The 21,662-nt window shown below is 42.6% G+C and overlaps 1 protein-coding gene across 1 annotated transcript in view; it reads right to left on the bottom strand.

The window, feature by feature from the left end:
- LOC149457644 (U4/U6 small nuclear ribonucleoprotein Prp31-like) overlaps nt 1–21,662 on the bottom strand; it is a 243,522-nt gene that overhangs the window by 13,252 nt on the left and 208,608 nt on the right. The window contains exons 10-11 of the mRNA XM_089683421.1: nt 2,220–2,347; nt 2,069–2,141 (exon numbers count right to left, since the gene is read on the bottom strand). Of these exons, the coding sequence (XP_089539547.1) occupies nt 2,069–2,141; nt 2,220–2,347 (201 nt within the window). The remainder of the gene's footprint in view (nt 1–2,068; nt 2,142–2,219; nt 2,348–21,662) is intronic.

Below are 21,662 nucleotides of genomic sequence, written 5' to 3'. Positions count from 1 at the left end.
GATTGGAAATTACAAGTTTCAGTACCAAAGTTTCTGAAGCACTTCATTCACATTGCTTTGAGAGATTTTCTTGCTGGAAGATATTAGTTAAAACCCTAGCCAGACTCATCCACGTCGCTAAAACCTTCCGGAGGGAAACCAATAGCAATCAGGTCAGAAGGTGGGAAAGTTTCCATGAACAGGTCAATCTAGAAGAACTTTCTCAGGCAAAGTCTGTTATAATTTCTTCTGTTCAAAACAAACATTTCCAGAAGGAAATTGACTGCATCACAAAACAAAAAGACATTCTCAAAACAAAGCCATCTTAGGAAGCTCAGCCCCTTCGTAGACAAAAATGGGTTGTTGAGAGTGGGTGGACGTTTGTCTCATGCCGAACTTCCAAAGGTTGAGAAAGGCTGATATACCGCATATATATTCAGTTTTTGGTGGGATAATGGTTAAACTATGACATTATAGTTTTAGTTTCAGATTTGCTAGGATTCCATTTTCCTGTTTGTGTGTTTTTTCTGCATAGCAGTTGTTACATAGGTAGTGTCATAATAAATTATGCCAGACAGGGAGTGTTCTGTCCATATTGTTGAAAACAAATGTATGTAATATACTGTAATGTTATGTGATGTTGCTGCCATCTAGTGGTTAGAGTTATGCCTAGTTATATCAGGATTTGTCAGGAAGTTGTAATTTTCACATAGAGGCAATAACCTCTAACCTGGAACTTTCTATCCTCCATTTCATGACTGCTTCTGAAACTAGCAAGTAGCATACAGTGGAGCTCCAAGCTATTCCTGGACTTATGCTGGAACTGTCCGTGAGTACACTCACCGATGGGATGAAGCTGTTGTATAATGTTTAATGTACTGACACATGTTTTGTTTGTGCTTATGTTGCAGTTTTACAAAGTTATTCAGAACAAAGAATACATACGGATCTGATGTCTCACGTTTCTTCACTTCTGAATTATTGTTAGACTGTCTGACTAGTATTATACATTAGTTCAATAACGCGAAGCAGAACACAAATGCACATCAAATACTGATCAGTATGAAAGGGCCATTTAGCCTTTTGGTTGCCAGAGCATATTTTACACATTTAAAAAATTAGTTTAGGCCTGAAGATTGCATAACCCCCCAAAACATTGTATATTTTCTGAAAGCAGACATCACCAGCTGTGCTGACATTTGCTTGTCAGCCATTGGCCGGGACCCACTGATCGACAGAAGAGAGTCCTGTGTGAAGAATAGTGCAGCGATGTGGCTGTTTTTTTTTTTTTTTCCTTCCCTGTAAAAACGGTCACATTGCTCAGCAAGAGCAGCACACAGTATACACTTTACACTTGTTAGGTACACAGTTAACCTTTTAATTGCCCCTAGATGTTAACCACTTTCCAGCCACTGTCATTAGTAAAGTTTTCACTGAGCACCGGAGATGTTGGTGTCAGTTCCTATCCACTGTCAGATTGGCCGCTACACTATCAAAAGTGGGAAGGGGGGTGGTGTGTGTAAGTAATTGGGCAGCGGCGCAGCCACCAGAATGCTTCCATATGACAGGCAGGAGTCTGGCTGTACACAGCCATCGGGAGTGTGTGCAAAACATCTTCTGTCTGGTTCATAGAAAGTATGTACATGGCAGCGAAAGGGTTAAACACACACAAAACATGAGCCAAAAATGCATCAAGCAAGACTTTTAAAAGCACAACTGAATTGCAAATGATGATGTGAAGAGTTCCATAGGATTTAAGGGGATGCATTGATCTTCTGCTTTTGCTAAAGCTTTGTGCATTAGTACTGTTTGGACCTCAAAGGAGGGGAACACTCTGAAAGGTCGTTATGAAAAACTATATTTTAGTACAAAAAAAAAGTAACAGACAGTACTCAATTGTTTATGTTGCAAGTGCACTAATAAGGTTACAATCACCTCAAAAGGAAGAAACACAAAGAGAAAAGAATACATTTTAACACATACATGGTACAAAATACATATATCAGGAATATAAAATGCTGGAGTATTATATTCATTAATAATCCTATGTAAGATCTGTATTTCTAATTACAATGGGAGAACATCATACCTCTCCAAAGCTCATCCGGTTAGCTTGTTTGCGAATTTCTGTAAGCCCCAGTCGCTCTTTCATCTTTCGGTATCTATGATAAAAAGGCAGGTATTATTTGCATCCCCATCACCTACATAATCTATGCTTATACAGAAAAGAACATCCTTACCTGCGACCGCCACGTTTCTTCCTTTGTCCATCAAGTGGGGCTGGCAGAGGTTTCACTTGTTTAACAGGGGGAGGTTCTTGCCACTTGTCAAACTTTCTTTCAATCTCCTCTTTTAAGTCATAACCCACCTACAATGTAAAAAAACAAACACACTGAAACTCTAGACACTCAAGAGCTAGCAAATATAAAATGTAGGCATTACATTTCATGTCTTCTTCAGCTTCTGTACCTGTATGCTCCTTACAAGCCAGAGCAATTTATTTTGACTTATGTGTAAAATGCTTTTTTTTGTAATACATCACAGGATAGAGTTAATTCTTAGATGGTTGGGTTATTCTCCACCTTGAGAGTGGACACTAACACATAGCAAAAAAACGTCACTGCTAGCAGTGCTTCAGTTTGGTCAGCAAGCATTACTGGAGTGAACCAAAACTTGGTAAACGTGTGTGCAGAAGACCAGGTGAAAGCCTTACAGCCCTAGGAAACCTAAGCCTAATGTTGTAAAGCCCATGAAGCACAACACTTCTGGTGGAGTGGGGTTTAACAGGTAGGGTGGAGACATGATTTGGTGAATCCACCACCTTGCAATTTTGGATCCAGAGGCAATCTGTACCTTCTGGGAACCTTTAGGCAAAATGATCAGCTCAGATTGTCAAAACAAGGCAATAGCAGCGAGGTAGGCTCACACAGCCCTAACCAATTCTAAGCAATAAAGAGCAATCTCCTTTGGATGGTTTGGAGATGGATAAAAGGGAGGCAATCCTGCTTAAAGTGAAACACAAAGACCATCATAGACAGGAATGAATTATGTGATCTCAACACAACCTTGTCTTTGTGAAACAATAGGCACCTTACAGGAAAAAAAGTGCAAGCTCAAAACAACCTCCTAATCAAAATTACAGCCACGAGAAAAGCAACCTTGTGTCACAGGAGAGGGGAAGAAATTTCCTGAATGGGTTCATGCAATGGCCTCTGAAGGACTGACAACACCAAGGTGAGATCCCCAGGAGACAGTGGGAAGGGTACGGGTAAAACAATGTGAGCTAAAACCTTACACAAAGCTTTGACCAAGGAGTGGGGAGCCAATGGTCTCTGAAAGAGCACAGCCAAGGCAGGAACTTGGCCTCTTATAGTACTTATGGCAAAGAACTTGTCCAGTCCTAACAAAAGAAATAATATCCATGCCACAAAGTATTTCCTGGTGTGACGATATTGTTTTTCATACCAAGCACAATACCCTTATCAGGTGCTGTGGTAAATCTTATTATAAGAAGACTTTTTGGACTTCAGCAAAATGAGAATCACTGAATCCTCAAGATCCCTATCCCTCAGGACTTGGGCGTCAACAGATAAGCTATCAAAGCCAGCCACTATGTATCAGATTGGAACACAGTCCCTTGAGAGAGAAGGTCCAGACAGTTCGGTAGGGCCCATAGAGAGCCCACTAGAAGTCTGACTAAGTCAGAGAACTACGCATCCCTGTCTCAATTCAGTGCAATGAGAATCAATGGAATGCCATCCCTGCCTATCCTTCCAAGCATACAAGGCAGGAGCTTAAAGTGAATGTTAAGGGATAAGGTTTATTTTACTATACTGTATTCTATGTAAGGTAAAAAAGCCTTCTGTATGCAACTTCTCCCTCAGTCCCCCTAAATACATACTGGAGCCTGATCTTGATGCAGCATTGTGCAGGAGAGCGGAGGCTGTCTCTGCTCTCTCATGCCTCATTGGCTTAGATATAGCAGCGGGAGCCATAATCAGAGCCAGTGACAAGGAGTGGGGGGGGGGGGGGGGTTTGGAGCCGAGCCCAATTCTCTGTCTCTTATAAACACACAGAAAGAAGAGAAGTGAGTACACATGCGCGCCCCCATTGTACACTCCCAATAGATAGGTCTTGGGCCTAACCTACTAAACAAAATTCTGGCTCTCTATAACTGTCAACAGTGCAAATCCATTCTAATGGCCTCCTTTCTGAATCTTTTCGTATTCATAATGGTACTCGACAGGGATGCCCCTTCTCACCCCTATTATACTCACTATGGAACATCTTGCCACAGCCCTAAGACAGAATCCTGACATATAGGGCATCCAGTTGAGCCAATTCCAATATAAAATGTCACTTTATATGGATAACCTTTATTAGTATATGTATGTATGAATGTGAGTTAGGGACCTTAGACTGTGCACCTCTTGAGGGTTAGGGACTGATGTGAATGTACAATATCTGTAAAGCGCTGCGTAAATTGACAGTGCTAGATAAGTTCCTGAAATAAATAAAATAAAGAAATAAATTATATGTCACAAACCCGCATGTTTCACTCCCCTCTATTGTCCTTAATTGTCCTGCCTCTGCCACTTTCATCTCGACTTCGTTCTAACTTTGCATTCAAATGGCAAATCAAAAGCTATTAAAATACCTAGGGATCCACATACCCTCCTGTCTGTCTGCTCTTGCAGATCTACCGTATTTGCCGGCGTATAAGACGACTTTTTACCCCTTGAAAATCTTCTCAAAAGTCGGGGGTCGTCTTATACGCCGGTATACGGCATACTGACACTTTTTAGGGGGGCGGCGCGTTGCCGCCGCCGCCCCCCCTTCCCCCAATGGAAGGGACACTAAGTACAGGGGTGGGCAGCGGCTGTTTCTTACCTGGTTCCGGTCCCACGACGATCCGGTCCAGGCAGCGCGGCTGTGCCTTCAGTTCGGCAAGTGGATGTTCGTGCAGCTGCTCGGCTCCGCCTCCTCACCAGTGATTGGCCGCCAGAACTGTAGCTCAGGAAAGGCACACAGGCGGCCAATCACCGGCGAGGGGGTGGAGCCGAGCGGCCCCGCGAAAATCGAGTGCAGGACCAGCAGGTAAGTGGTCAGTGTAGAGGTGCTGCTGCAACCACATATGCTGGCTGCAGCAGCACCATACGAGAACAGGGTCAGCAAGTGTCAGTGGGAGGAATAGTGCCCCATCATTGGTGTCACTGATACCAATGATGGAGCACTATTCCTCCCACTGATACCAACGATGGGGCACTATTCCTCCCACTGACACCAACGATGGGGCACTATTCCTCCCACTGACACCAACGATGGGGCACTATTCCTCCCCCCCACTGACACCAACGATGGGGCACTATTCCTCCCCCCCACTGACACCAACGATGGGGCACTATTCCTCCCCCCCACTGACATCAACGATGGGGCACTATTCCCCCCCCCCCCCTGACACCAATGATGGGGCACTATTCCACCCCCCACTGACACCAATGATGGGACACCATTCCTCCCACTGACACCAATGATGGGGCACTATTCCCCCCACTGATACCAATGATGGGGCACTATTCCCCCCACTGATACTAATGATGGGGCACTATTCCTGCCACTGATACCAATGATGGGGCACTATTCCCCCCACTGATACTAATGATGGGGCACTATTCCTCCCACTGACACCAATGATGGGGCACTATTCCTCCCACTGATACTAATGATGGGGCACTATTCCTGCCACTAATGCCAATGATGGGGCACTATTCCTGCCACTGATACCAATGATGGGGCACTATTCCTGCCACTGATACCAATGATGGGGCACTATTCCTCCCACTGATACCAATGATGGGGCACTATTCCTGCCACTGATACCAATGATGGGGCACTATTCCTCCCACTGATACCAATGATGGGGCACTATTCCTGCCACTGATACCAATGATGGGGCACTATTCCTGCCACTGATACCAATGATGGGGCACTATTCCTGCCACTGGTGTGCATTGGAAGAGGGGTAGTCTTATACGGCGAGTATAGCTCAAACACTAAATTTTAGCAGGAAAAGTAGGGGGGTCGTCTTATACGCCGGCAAATACGGTAACTTAAAAGCCTCCACTCGTGTGTACAATCCTACAATGATCTTAACATCTCTTGGTTTGGTGGTAGGAGTGTCAAAGTGGATATTCTACCGAAACTAGTGCATACCTTCTAAGCTGTTCCTGTACCTCCTCCTCCTGAGTTTTTTCTTTTAAATAAAGCCATAAAAAACTTTATATGGCAACACAAGAACCCAGGATTAAACATGATGTGCTTTCTTTGCCAAAGAACAGAGGAGGTGTAGCTATGCCTCAAATTTCATTGTACTATCAGGCTGCATCCTTGCTCAACATTATACAGTGAAAAAAATAAGTATTTGATCCTCTGCTGATTTTGAATGTTTGCCCACTCACAAAGAAATGATCAGTCTAAAAATCGAATGGTAGGTGTATTGTAACACAGACAGAATAGCAACAAAAAATTCAAAAGAAATGCATATCTAACAAATGATGCACTGATTTGCATGTTCATGAGGGAAATAAGTATTTGATCCTTCAGAAAACATGAATTAGTACTTGGTGGCAAATCCCTTGTTGGCAATCACAGAGGTCAGACGTTTCCTGTAGTTGGCCACCAGGTTTGCACACATCTCAGGATTTTGGCCCACTCCTCTTGGCAGATCCTCTCCAAGATATTAAGGTTTGGTGGCTGACATTTGGCAACTCGAACTTTCAGCTCCCTCCACAGATTTTCAATCAGATTAAGGTCTAGTGGCTAGGCCACTCCAGGACCTTAATGTGCTTCTTCTTGAGCCACTCCTTTGTTGCCTTGGCCGTGTGGTTTGGGTCATTTTCATGCTGGAACACCCATCCACGACCCATTTTCAATGCCCAGGCTGAGGAAAGAAGGTTCTCAACCAGGATTTGACGATACATTGCCCCATCCATCGTCCCTTTGATGCGGTGCAGTTGTCCTGTCCCCTTAGCAGAAAAATACCCCCAAAGCAGAATGTTTCCACCACGTTTAACAGTTGGGATGGTGTTTTTGGGGTCATAGGCAGCATTCCTCCTCCACCAAACATGGCGAGCTGAGTTAATGCCAAAGAGCTCGATTTTAATCTCATCTGACCACAACACTTTCAGCCAGTCCTCTGCATCATTCAGATGCTCAATGGCAAACTTCAGACGGGCCTGGACATGTGCTTTCTTGAGCAGAGGGACCTTGCGGGCACTGCAGGATTTCAATCCTTATCGGTGTAGTGTTTTCTTGGTGACTGTGGTGTGGTGACTGCCTGGAGATCATTGACCAGAACCTCACGTGTAGTTCTGGGATGATTCATCACTGTTCTCATGATCATTGATACTCCACGAGGTGAGATCTTGCATGGTGCACCAGACCTAGGTGGGGATCAAATACGTATTTCCCTCAGGAACATGCAAATCAGCGCATAATTTGTTAGACATGCATTTCTTTTGAATTTTTTGTTGCTATTTTGTCTCTCAGTGTTACAATACACCTACCATTTGATTTTTAAACTGATCATTTCTTTGTGAGTGGGCAAACATTCAAGATCAGCAGGGGATCAAATACTTATTTCCTTCACTGTAAACTAGTAAAATGGAAAATGTACTAAATTATGGACTCGTATAGAACAGGACTTTGTCTCCCCAGACCTTATGTCCTTGCCTTGGATGCAGACATCTCATAGGCTTCCAAAGGATCTTTTGCCCCTTTTAATCAGGGTCACTTGACATTTCCTTTCATGGCAGAGAGGAGTTAATCCTCTTACGTCACATTCCCTCTATCCCCCTCTCTCAGCTCCTGTCGACATGCCAATCCTGCAAATGCTTGTCTTGAATATACTCAGCTGAAACACTACCCAAGAACCTGGCCATACACAGCTTCCCTGACTAGAGCTCAGACAGACTTTGAATAGTTGCTCTCCCAGTCCCTTTCTCTGCTTTATCAGATCCTCTTAAAAAGGTTCTTGCTCACATCAGCCACCTTTTCTATCTTTTCAATTCTTTATTAACATTTAAAAAAAAACAATTACATTGACATAAATAAGTCCAGGCAGAAAATATGCATAGCCATTAAACAAAAACATATCTTGCACCATGGCGTCACCACGCCTAGAGGTCTGGTAGAACAGATGAAATATGGCCTTGGCTTTACGATTGCATATGTAAGAGAGTACATCTAAGTTAGCAAAACTTGTAACCAACAGATTACTTGACCCTTAAGGCATATAGTGCATACATAGTGCTCATTATTGACAAAAAAAACTCAAAACAAAAAAAAAAACCCCCCAAAAAAAAACAAAAAAAAAAAAGAAGAGGAGGGTGAAAAAACAGGAATAAAGGAAAAAAAACAGAGAAGGCGAGATCAGAGCGTAGATGTAGCAATAACCAAATAAACACTATGGTATGTAAAGCAGTATACTCATACATTCATATCATGGGGCATAAACATTCTTGACCAACTATACCATTTCAGGTCAAATTTCCCCGTATTTTGGCATTGAAGAGCCACTGCTCTTTCACAAATGTAATTCAAATTAACTCTATGGATTTAATAGTGGATGAAGCGCTCAGCCATGAGGGTAATAAACAATTAAACTAGATATGAACAAAATAATGCATAAAAATAAAGTGAAATAAAATAAAGTGACTAGTGCTCCATATAAATATAAATATGCAAACAAAACAAAATTATACTAAATAAATATAAATACAAAATCTCAAATACATAGATATTTATATAGTGAAAGTGACTGGTGCTTCAAATCAATGAAAATGTGCAAGCAAAACAAACTACCAGTCTTCCACCCAGTGGATAAAACTGGTACTAGGTGTACACAAACTAAGTGTATAAAAAGTGACAAGTGCCCAAAAAAACTAAATATATATATACAAATACACACAATCATGTATATATAAAAAACCGTAAATTGATACAAAGTGAACAATCACTGCCTAAAGTGACAAGTGTTGAGTAAAACAAACAATCAAAAAAGTCCAGATTAAAGTGCAACAATCGTGCTAACACTCTTTTGATGTGAAATAAATAAAATACTAAATGCTTTTCCACTTCAAAATTTTGTGCTCAAAAAAGGTGTCACTCTAGTGCATATATCCTCCAGTGGCTAGAGTGCCTCCTCATCTCCTTTATTCGACCCCTAAGGGTCACAAATCATATAAGATGTTCCACCCCGATTGGAATCTTTAACTTCCGATAATACTGATGACTTCACAACACCTTATCTATCACTCCAATATCCACTCCAAATGTATTAGGCATAGAGAGACTCAGCAATATAATATCAGGGCCACGGAAGGGTAAACAAAGAGAAATACTTCCATAGTGTAGTATGTCAATATATTTAATCAAAAATGCCAGATAAATCACTCACATGGTCCAAGTACACAACCCACGGATTCCCATATGTTATGGGTGTACTAAGGGACTCAAGATGGCAAAAAAACCGGAAATGCGTCACCGGAACTGCGTCACCGAGCTCCACCCGGAAATGACGTCACTGCGCTCTACACGTTACACCCCGAACACATGGCTTCTTCAGGATCTCTATGGATTACTTCTAGGATGGTGGGAATCCTCACTGATTTCCAGGCAGCAGTGATAGACATTCTAGCAGCGATAAGTATATGGCCAACAATTGTTCTATACTGGGCAGGGAATAAGTGCAATGTAATATTGAGGAGCGCTAGATGAGGCGTCGGGCTAGTTATGCCAGAAACCTGTGAAATGAGAGCACAAATCTCCTGCCAAACATTTTGTATGTAGGGGCATCCCCACAGAGTAGATTCCCTTCCTCCCCACAATTACTCCAGCGTAGGGGTGACACATTGGGATACATTTTAGCGAGGTTATAAGGGGTAAGGTAGCTATGGTAAAGAATTTTTAGAGAGCAGTTCCGATGATTTGTGCATTTAGTAATACATAAGTTATTGCCCAAGGCAGCCTCCCATTCATCTTTTGTGAAAGACCTTTTAAGATCTGCTTCCCAGCTTCTTATATTATGGGGAATATTGAGATCATTATCGTAATGTAAATAATTATAGAACCATGAAATTTTTAATCGAACAGGATTAGTCATGGCATGCCATAGTTGGAGTCAATGTCAACCCATGTCTTTGGATTCAACCTATGATATCCTTTAAGCTGTAGAAGGGAGTGTAGACCTCTACTTGGGTAGCATTCCCTATTTCAGTAAGAGTATTGTAGCCCAACTCTTGTAAAGGCCTAGTGTTGAGGTTAGGAATAAAATATTCATACGCTGAGCGGGGTATATCTAATCTGGATCTTAGGAGAAGAGGGGTTTAATTTATTTATGCCAAATAACCATGCCGCAAGAGACGCAGAAATAGATGGAGAAAATGTATTGAGGAGATTGTAATGGAGACCTTCAGGCTTTAGCATTGGCTAAATCTGCTAATATCAGACTGCTGATTTCTCAATTTGTACCCATAGTTTTTCTGATGGAGTGAACCACTCTGCGAGTTGGTCCAAAATAGAAGCATAGTAATATCTAGAGAGCACTGGAAGACCGATCCCCCCTTTAGACTTATATTTAGTAAGGGATAGAAAAGAAATTCTCAGTTTCCTCCCGTCAAATATATTTCCTAATAGCCACCTCCAATTTATTAAAGTAAGCATGGGGGATAATAATTGGAATTGTTCGAAAATAGTATAGTATTTTGGGAAGAATCAGCATCTTAAAAGCTGCTATTCTACCTATCCAATATGTTTCAAATTTATCGAGTCGCTGTAACTCCTCTAAAACGGACTTATATAGCTTTTCGAAATTGTCTTTGAAGGTATTAGAAACTGGAGATCCCACTCAGTGCTTTTCCCTGGGTTATGAGTCCAGTCAAAAATTCTCGCAATTATCACTGCTTTATAATATCTCTTGAAATCTGGGAGTCCTAAACCACCTCTCTCTTTAATTCTAGTCAGCGTTTTATAACGTATTCTAGGTTTTTTATTCCTCCATATAGATCCCAACATCATTTTTCTAAGTAAAAGTAAAGTTTTTTAAAAAAAACCTCTGAGAGTTTAATTAGAATCATTTGGAATTTACCATATTTTTCGCTCCATAAGACGCACTTTCCCCCCCCCCAAAAAGGGGGGAAAATGTCAGTGCGTCTTACGGAGCGAATATAAAGCGGCCGGTCCGGTATTTCTGCCGCCACCATGTCAGAATACCGGGCCGGCCGCTCAGCTGTTCTCTCCTGCAGGGCCTTACCTGTTCCTCACTCCAGAGCTGTACAGTCTTCCCGCGCTGCCTTCTGTGACAGCCGGGTGCCCACTGCGCATGCGCTGCACTTTGTGAATGGTGCGGTGTCTTCTGGGACACAACACAGGTCCCAGAAGGCGCCTGGCCATTCACAAAGCGCAGCGCTTCTCGCGCATGCGCAGTGGGCACCCGGCTGTCACAGAAGCAGGAAGAAGAGGGAAGGACTACACCGCGGAAGTGGGAACGGGTACCTGTCAAATTCAGGTACCCGCTCCCCCTCCCTCCCCAAAGATCAGCAGTCTCTGGTCATCACCTGTACTGTGTCCGCAGTCTCTGGTCATCCCCTGTACTGTGTCCGCAGTCTCTGGTCATCCCCTGTACTGTGTCCGCAGTCTCTGGTCATCCCCTGTACTGTGTCCGCAGTCTCTGGTCATCCCCTGTACTGTGTCCGCAGTCTCTGGTCATCCCCTGTACTGTGTCCGCAGTCTCTGGTCATCCCCTGTACTGTGTCCGCAGTCTCTGGTCATCCCCTGTACTGTGTCCGCAGTCTCTGGTCATCCCCTGTACTGTGTCCGCAGTCTCTGGTCATCCCCTGTACTGTGTCCGCAGTCTCTGGTCATCCCCTGTACTGTGTCCGCAGTCTCTGGTCATCCCCTGTACTGTGTCCGCAGTCTCTGGTCATCCCCTGTACTGTGTCCGCAGTCTCTGGTCATCCCCTGTACTGTGTCCGCAGTCTCTGGTCATCCCCTGTACTGTGTCCGCAGTCTCTGGTCATCCCCTGCACTGTGTCCGCAGGTCTCTGGTCATCCCCTGCACTGTGTCCGCAGTCTCTGGTCATCCCCTGCACTGTGTCCGCAGTCTCTGGTCATCCCCTGCACTGTGTCCGCAGTCTCTGGTCATCCCCTGCACTGTGTCCGCAGTCTCTGGTCATCCCCTGCACTGTGTCCGCAGTCTCTGGTCATCCCCTGCACTGTGTCCGCAGTCTCTGGTCATCCCCTGCACTGTGTCCGCAGTCTCTGGTCATCCCCTGCACTGTGTCCGCAGTCTCTGGTCATCCCCTGCACTGTGTCCGCAGTCTCTGGTCATCCCCTGCACTGTCCGCAGTCTCTGGTCATCTGTACTGTGTCCCTGGTATTTTCCCTGTACTATGTCCGCAGTCTCTGGTCATCTCCTGTACTGTGTCCACAGTCTCTGGTCATCTCCTGTACTGTGTCCACAGTCTCTGGTCATCTCCTGTACTGTGTCCGCAGTCTCTGGTCATCTCCTGTACTGTGTCCGCAGTCTCTGGTCATTCCCTGTACTATGTCCGCAGTCTCTGGTCATTCCCTGTACTATGTCCGCAGTCTCTGGTCATTCCCTGTACTATGTCCGCAGTCTCTGGTTATTCCCTGTACTATGTCCGCAGTCTCTGGTCATTCCCTGTACTATGTCCGCAGTCTCTGGTCATTCCCTGTACTATGTCCGCAGTCCATTGGTTCAGAATATTTTTTTTCCTTGTTTTTTGCCTCTAAAACCTAGGTGCGTCTTATGGTCAGGTGCGTCTTATGGAGCGAAAAATACGGTATATAAAACTTTGGGCACAATTATCATTTTTATCAAATTTATACGACCCATCCAAGACGGATTTCCACTCCCCAGCCTCTTCAACTCCTCCTTAATCTCATTTAAAAGTGAAATATAGTTAATTTTATACATATTTTTAATTGAAGCAGACAGTTTTATCCCAAGGTACTTTCTCTCTCTCTCCTCTCTCCAAACAAAGGGGAATTCTTGTATATTTTCTTTTTCACTATTTTTAAGATTTATATTTAAAATTTCAGTTTTTGTTGGGTTAATTTTTAAATTTGATAATTCCCCATATTCCTTCAGTATTTTCATAAAATTTGGAAGTGATATCCGAGGATTTCCAACATAGAACATCAAATCATCCGCGTAGGCCGCTACCTTATGTTCTCTGTCTCCTATCTTTATTCCCTTTATGTTCTTTCTTATCATAGACAGCAGTGGCTCCAACGATAGGACATACAGCAGTGGAGATAGAGGGCATCCCTGTCTTGTTCCATTTGACATCCTGAAAATCTCTGATCTTCTTCCATTAACCATAATAGCGGCTGTAGGCCCTCTATATAAGTTACCAATCCACTTCCTCATTCTATCCCCCAGCCCTATCACCTCCAGGGTGTCCATCATAAATCCCCAACTCACTCTATCAAATGCTTTCTCAGCGTCAATTGACAGTAGTACTACTGGGGTTTTCCTATTTTTATCTTCCTGTATGAGCAACAATGATCTCAATCCATTGTCTCTACCCTCTCTTCCCAGGACAAACCCCACCTGATCTCAGTGTATCCATTCTGGCATCAAGACCTTAAGTCTATTTGCCAGAACCTTTGCATACAATTTAGTATCTACATTCAACAGTGCAATTGGTCTATAACTTGCACACTGAGAGGGGTCTTTATCTTCCTTATGAATTTAAACTATATTAGCCTGTAAGGACTCTCCCCTTATTTCCATCTCAAATCCCAAAGCATTCATATATATCTTCAATTTGGGTATTAGCAACTCTTTATATTTTTTTATAGTATTTTACAGTATACCCATCTGGGCCCGGACTTTTTCCCACCGCAGTGTTTTTTAATGCTATTTCTATTTCCTCTGATGTAATTTCTGATTCTAAGGAGTTCAATTGGATTTCATTTAATTTTGCTAGACCTGCATTTTTTAAATATGTTCTTTTTTCTATGTTTACTATATCAGCTTTATTGAAAGTGTCCTGGGGTATAATGTTATATAGATCACTATAATAATCCTTAAATACTCTAGCAATATCTTTAATGGAATGCACCATTTTACCCTTAGAATTTCTTATTTTTTCTATATAATTCCTATTTTTCTTTTTCCTCAAGGCCCTCAAATATTTTCCTGGCCTATCTCCCCATCTATACCTTTCACTTATTACTTTGTTAAAGACTCTTCTTTTTTCCTACTCTATTACCTTCTCTAATTCTTCTTTCTTCTTTATTATTCACTGCATTATCTCTTTAGATGTTTTCCTTTTATGAGCCTGTTCAAGATCGAATATTTCATTTAAGAGTCTATTAATCTTTTCCCTCCTTTCTGTTTTCTTTTTTGCCCCTATTGCAATGAATTGTCCTCTAATATGGGCTTCCCACACTGTTACAACCGACACTTCCGCTGTATCATTCTCTTCGAAAAATCTTTTCATTTCTATCGCAATCTTTCGATCGATCTCCTCATCCAGAAGTGCCTCATTCATCCGCCAAACAAATCCTCCTCTCTCCTCTCTACCCCATCTTGACTTCATTGCAACCGGGGCATGATCAGAAATAGAACTTCCTCCAATTTTTACTTCTACCACAAACTCTATAAATTGATGTTCTACCAATATATAATCCAATCTAGAGTAAGTCTCATGAACATGTGAGAAAAATGTATAATCTCTATCTTTCATATGCCTAATTCTCCATATATCTACCATTTGATATTCATTCAACGTTTTCTTTAATAATCTCAGGGACCTGCTCTCCTCCCTCCTCACACAAGAGGTAGTATCCATCCGTAGGTCCATGCAGATATTAAAGTCCCAGCCACTATCAAGCGACCCCTTTCAAAATCCATCAGCCTCTTCAATACTTCCCTCGGGAATATCTCCGGTTTCTTATTTGGGCAATATATACTAGCCACTGTACACTCAATTTCCTGCAACTTACCCCTCAGAAACAAAAACCTTCCCTCTGGGTCTATTATTCTCTTCTCCACCTCAAATCTTATATTTTTTGCAAAGCCTATAGCAACCCCTTTTGCTCTTTTAATATGTTGAGTCCACATAATACCATGTCAGGAAATATCTAGTCCTCAGCCTGACCTTCGACTCCATCTCTAAGTGTGTCTCCTGCAAAAAAAACACTGAGGATGTTCTATGTTGCAACTCCTTAAATAATCTAAATCTCTTCCCAGGAAAACTCAGCCCCTTTACATTATAGCTTACAATTGAGTACTGTCCGTGATACTTTTTTTATTTGCACTAACATACAATTTTGAGGACAAGCTTTCAGGGTATGTCCCCTTCTTCAAGGTCACGGACAGTACTCAATTGTTTCTGTCGCAAATGCACTAATACGGCTACAATCACCTCAAACATTATAGGTTACAAACTGAACTTCTTCCATGTTAACCCGCTCCTCTTATCTCTCACTTTCCTTCACCCCTCCTCTCCCTCTCTCCTCTCTTTTGCAGAGTATTACCCTCCCTACCCCTCCCCCCCCCCATACCTCACCCCCCCCCCCCCCACACCACCACCCCCAGGCTTCCTTTGCCTTTGGATCATGATCCACCTCTGATCCCACCTTAGGGGTTCGGCTCCGCCCATGACCGCTCACCCCCCCCCTCCTCCCCGGTGTCCCCTTATCTATTGACTCTCTATTTCCTCTTCTAACCAGCTGCCACTTTCCTTCCCCAAAAGTACATAACTCTCCCTCCTCCACTTCCCAACCCGGTATCTCTAGTCTCTGCAGTCCAAGTTTATCACAGCAATCTTCCATATCTTCCAGAAATCTTAAAATTGCTGTAATTCCATCTCTCCAACCGATTAAGCTCGCTGCACGTCCCCATCTGTATTTCACATTATATCTTTTCATCACTTCTAATAGGGGTTTCAGGGATCTCTTTCTTCTCAGAGTCTCTGCTGTTAAGTCCGCAAATATTTGAATATTTTTCCCTCCATATGCAATACTTGTTCTTCCTTTAATCTTTTTCCATATCTCTTCTTTATCTCCATAATTATGGAATTTAACAATTATATCTCTTGGTTTTTCTGATCCTTTTTCTTGTTGATACGTCCCTATCCTATACACTCCATCCAATTTAAACGTCTCCACATCCAGTTTATCCATTATGGAGTTAAAAATTTTGCCAATTAACTCTTTTAAGTCTTCCCCCTGTGTCAACTCTGGGACTCCTCTTACTCTAAGATTATTTCTCCTTTCTCTGTTTTCTTGTTCTTCCATCATGTAAAGCAGTCTTTTTTGTTCTTTTCTATCATCTATTTCTCTAATTTTGGGATGATTTGGGCATGAATTTGAACTTTTTCCTCCATTTCCTCCACCCTGGTTAACAATTGCCCCAATTTTTCCTGAATTGTCCCCATCTCTTGCTTTATTGATTTTTCCTGGTTTTTAAACATCTCCGCCATTTCCTTTTTATTAGGTATTTGCAGATCTCTTTCAATTTCTCTTGACTCATTAGTCATTGACTATTAGTTGTTGACTATTATATACCGGTCCCAGGGAAAGTCTCGGACTATTATCCAGACTTATTTCCAATTCGCTTTTTTCACTTGCTCCCTGAGATCTTTCTGGGGTAAAATTTCCTTATGACGCGTACTTCTTAATCGTACCAGTTTGGGAATTCTTAGGCCCACTCCCTTTGGTGTTTTTACCTTTCATTTTATTTTTTGAAATTTTATTCTTATTTTAAGAACTCTTCTTCCGCTCCTCCAGATCTTCAGACCCTCCCTAGGAATCCCCTATTTCCTTATTTCAAATTAGATATTAGATACAATGTCTTATTACAGGCACAAGGAGATCCAGTGCATAAATCCAATGTATATAAACTCCAGTACATAAATCCAGTGTATAAAGAGTGTATAAGAAGACCTGCAGAAAACCCGCAGTTATCACTCACCCTCCACGTTGGAGTATCTTTCATAATGCAGTCCTCTCCTATAGCCGTCTTCTCTTAGGGGGATTCCTATGGGTCTCTTATAGCTTGTCTTCACATCAGTGTCCTCCTTGAGTTGGAGGTGGTATGATGATTGGGGGGCGGTATGAAGATTGGTGGTGGTATGGAGGTTAGAGGTAATATGGAGATGGTGTGGAGATGGTATAGTGTGGAGGCGGTATGCCGGCGTTCCACCTTCCACTGATTCACCGGCTCACTCGGATGCCTGGACGCCAAGCAGCTTCTCCCACTCCCGGAGCTCCCAGAGCTCCTCCGCGGCTGCCCACGTCGCTGTGCTGCTACGTCTGTCTCCTAGGCAACCCTGCGCCTCCTCCGAAGCTGCCGCGAGAAACCCCAGGAAACCCCCAGGTGTCTCTCTCCAGGCTCGCCGACACGCCGTCTCCGAAGTCCCTCTCCAGCTGGGTAAGTCTCCACTCACCCTCCGGTGCAGCTAGTCACTCTGATGGGGCCACATATTTAAGCAGGATTATATGGTTACCTGCACAATATAGAGGACTAGATGTTAACACAAGTGTGTACACTTCTATTGTTTTAAAAGTTTGGGAAATGTTACACAGACAAAAGGGATGGGTTTTTAATTCACAGTTAATGCCACTAAGGAATTCAGAATATTTTGCTCCTGGGAAGGAAGATATCACAGGGAAATGGATCATAAACAGGATGCGTAATTGAGAGATATAATGGTGGGTGAGGAAATAGGATCATATAGAGAGTTGGAGAAGAAAAAGGGAGAGGTTTTCAGCAGAATGGACGAGTTACGATATCATCAATTGAAATATTTCTTTGGGAGTCTCCCAAAACCTGTGAGAACTAGAAAGGAGTGGAATCCATTTGAAAGATTATTAGAAACACGGGGAGATGGGAGACACGGAGTTGCAAAAATATATAGAATACTAACGGAATTAGACACTGGCACAAAACTAATATATGTAGAGAAATGGGAAAAAGATATGGGAAGGGAAATAGACGAGGAGCAGCAGAGGAAAATGTTTAGATTAATTCACGAAAACATTAGCATGCGGGAAGTGTAGTTGAACTATAAGTGTTTAGTAAGATGGCACATCACACCAAATGTGGAGCACAAATTGAATGGGGACATTTCACCACTGTGTTGGAGAGGGTGTGGAGAAGTGGGTATGTTATATCACATATGGTGTGAGTGTTTAAAGATACAGGTGTTTTGGAGGAAAATTGTTTACTTAGTAAGGAAAATTACTGAGATCGATATTAGATTGGATCCAGAGCTATGTCTTCATGTCACAGAGCTTCCAGTGAGATCATATAAGGATTCAGGAATATGGCATTTCTTGAGCGCAGCTAAAAGTCTTATACCTAGGTTCTGGGAAAAAAAAGGGAGGTGCCGACAGAGGAAGATTGGATGGTCAGAATGAATCAGATTTGTGGGATGGAAAGATTGTATTATTATGCATATAGATAAGATGGAGAAGTATTATATAAAGTGGAAAAAATGGGAAGAGTATAGAGAAAAAGTGAAATATATGATGATGATTTATACCCCGCGAAATAAAAACGGATTTTAGAAAAAAAATAAAAAAAAATTTTTGGGTTAGAAGAGAAATGCAGAGTGGGAGGGGGGGAGGTGATTGAAGGAGTGGGGGGGGGGGGGAGGGAGGGTAGGGGAAGTGGGATATAGATAAATTATGTCAATAGGAAGATATTGATTTGATGTCTTTGTTATAGAAGAAAGCGATTGTGATTTGTGTTTGGTTGAAAATAAAATTAAAAAAAAAAAAAAAACAACTGGAGATGATATATACAGGTGAAACTCGAAAAATTTGAATATCGTGCAAAAGTTCATTTATTTCAGTAATGCAACTTAAAAGGTGAAACTAATATATGAGATAGACTCATTACATGCAAATCAAGATAGTTCAAGCCGTGATTTGTCATAATTGTGATGATTATGGCTTGCAGCTCATGAAAACCCCAAATCCACAATCTCAGAAAATTAGAATATTACATGCAATCAATAAAACAAGGATTGTACATAGAACAATAATCGGACCTCTGAAAATTATAAGCATGTACTCAGTACTTGGTTTGGGCCCCTTTTGCAGCAATTACTGCCTCAATGCGGAGTGGCATGGAAGCTATCAGCCTGTGGCACTGCTGAGGTGTTATGGAAGACCAGGATGCTTCAATAGCAGCCTTCAGCTCTTCTGCATTGTTCGGTCTCATGTCTCTCATTTTTCTCTTGGCAATGCCCCATAGATTCTCTATGGGGTTCAGGTCAGGCGAGTTTGTTGGCCAATCAAGCACAGTAATCCCACGGACATTGAACCAGGTTTTGGTGCTTTTAGCAGTGTGGGCAGGTGCCAAGTGTCGCAAACGCGCACATCCGAGATGGACGCGGTTCAACCATTTTGGTTTCAGACTCCATCTTGCTAAGGGTATCCATTTCTCCCTCATCCTTCTCCTTCCCTTCCTGAGAGGCACAGTGACAGATGTGTGTGTGTTAAAAGGGAGCCACGTGGTGCCACACTACCCGGAGAACCTGTGTAGTTTCACACATCGTAAAACAGATAACAAGCCTTCCCAGAAGTTGAAAGAAATGCTGACCTGATGAACCTAGCGCAGCATAGGTGACAGAATTAGATGAACACTTCTCAAATCAATTTTTCCCCTATGTCTCATATCTTGGAATATGAGAGACCTACATAAAAAACCAGACCCCTCGTCAGATGGCCAATGAGCAGACGAACAGTTTGATGGGTCACTCATTTATCTCGGGCCATCAGGGAAGCCGGAACATAGAACTCGCGAACCGTGCCACATATAATTTCATAATTCATATGTAAATACTCCTCAGGCTTATTTGCATAATAAAATACCCGCGGGTAGACTGTCGCTTGTGCAGCTGGAACGTTATGGAACAGAATATGAATTATGAAAGATGTTGGCCCCAGTTTAGGGTCCCGCCTACCGAGCCCTCCCTGCACAAATGATTGGTTTGTTACCTGCTGGAAAACTTTAAAACAGGCTGTCAAGCCTAAGGAAGGTAGAATTGAAGACATCTCCCATTTTTCCATCGTAACAGCAGGAGATCAAAGCACCATTCTTCTCCAAAAAATTTGGATCTGCTTACATCAAAGGCTTACTGGCAAGTAACTTAACTCTTTAACTTTTCTCTGTTATCTCTTTGCTAAGCTATGCTGTTTCCTGTGTGTGTGTATATATATATATATATATATATATATATATATCTATATCTATATATATATCTATCTATATATCTATCTCAGCTACATCTTCTCTGTAAATATTTTTATTGCACCCGTTTGACCCTTTTAGTAATAAATCTCTCTTTCTGAAAGTGTTGAACTGTTTCTATAACTCTTAATTGCAATTTACGAATCCCTGCCTTTAAAGAGACGCTACTGTTTGTTTAACTCTCTGTATAACCGGCCTGTGTCACTGACCGGGTTATGCAGATGATTATTTCAATTATTATAGTGTTATAGCGATATTGTGAGTTTCCTCTTTCTCTGATCAAAAAGGAGGTGGTGGCACTGTGAAGGGGTTAATTGCGTAATTAACCTAACCCAGTAACAATCGCTCAGGTCGCAGGTACATAGATTGTTGTCCATTAGCTGGAAAAATCATTGTGCAGGGTGCAGCTGGGTGTGGCATTGTTACGCACGTCACATCGCGGTTTGGATCGGCCAGTCCTTCGGTCACGAGTTTGGTGAGAAGGTCTGGGGTCTGACGCCGCGATCGTGACACCAAGTCCTGCTGGAAAATGAAGTCAGCATCCCCATAAAGCTCGTCTGCAGAAGGAAGCATGAAGTGCTCCAATATCTCCTGGTAGACGGCTGTGTTGACCCTGGACTTAAAGAAGCACAGTCAACCAACACCAGCAGATGACATGGCTCCCCAAATCAACACAGACTGTGGAAACTTCACACTGGACTTCAAGCATCTTGCAGTGTGTGCCTCTCCATTCTTCCATACTCTGGGTCCTTGGTTTCCAAATGAGATGCAAAAGTTGCTCTCATCAGAAAAGAGGACTTTGGACCACTGAGCACCAGACCAGGTCTGTTTTTCTTTAGCCCAGGTAAGACGCTTCTGACGTTTGTTTTTCAGGAGCGGCTTGACAAGAGGAATACGACATTTGAAGCCCATGTCCAGGATCCGTCTGTGTGGTGGCTCTTGATGCACTGACTCAAGCCTCAGTCCACTCCTTGTGAAAGTCCCCAACACTTTTGAATGGCCTTTTCCTGACAATCCTCTCCAGGCTGCGGTCATCCCTGCTGCTTGTGCACCTTTTTCTTCCACACTTTTAACCTTCCACATACAGTCAGGTCCATAAATATTGGGACATTGACACAATTCTAACATTTTTGGCTCTATACACCACCACAATGGATGTGAAATGAAACAAACAAGATGTGCTTTAACTGCAGACTGTCAGCTTTATTTGAGGGTATTTACAGCCAAATCAGGTGAACGGTGTAGGAATTACAACAGTTTGCATATGTGCCTCCCACTTGTTAAGGGACCAAAAGTAATGGGACAATTGGCTTCTCAGCCATGGCCAGGTGTGTGTTATTCCCTCATTATCCCAATTACAATGAGCAGATAAAAGGTCCAGAGTTCA

The sequence above is a fragment of the Staurois parvus genome, unplaced genomic scaffold (assembly GCF_062004578.1).
Source record: "Staurois parvus isolate SC_StPar_1 unplaced genomic scaffold, SC_StPar_1.0 ptg000309l, whole genome shotgun sequence".
NCBI classification, from domain to species: Eukaryota; Metazoa; Chordata; class Amphibia; order Anura; family Ranidae; genus Staurois; species Staurois parvus.
Note: the sequence above shows the minus strand (reverse complement) of the source record. Positions and strands in the feature narration are given on the sequence as shown.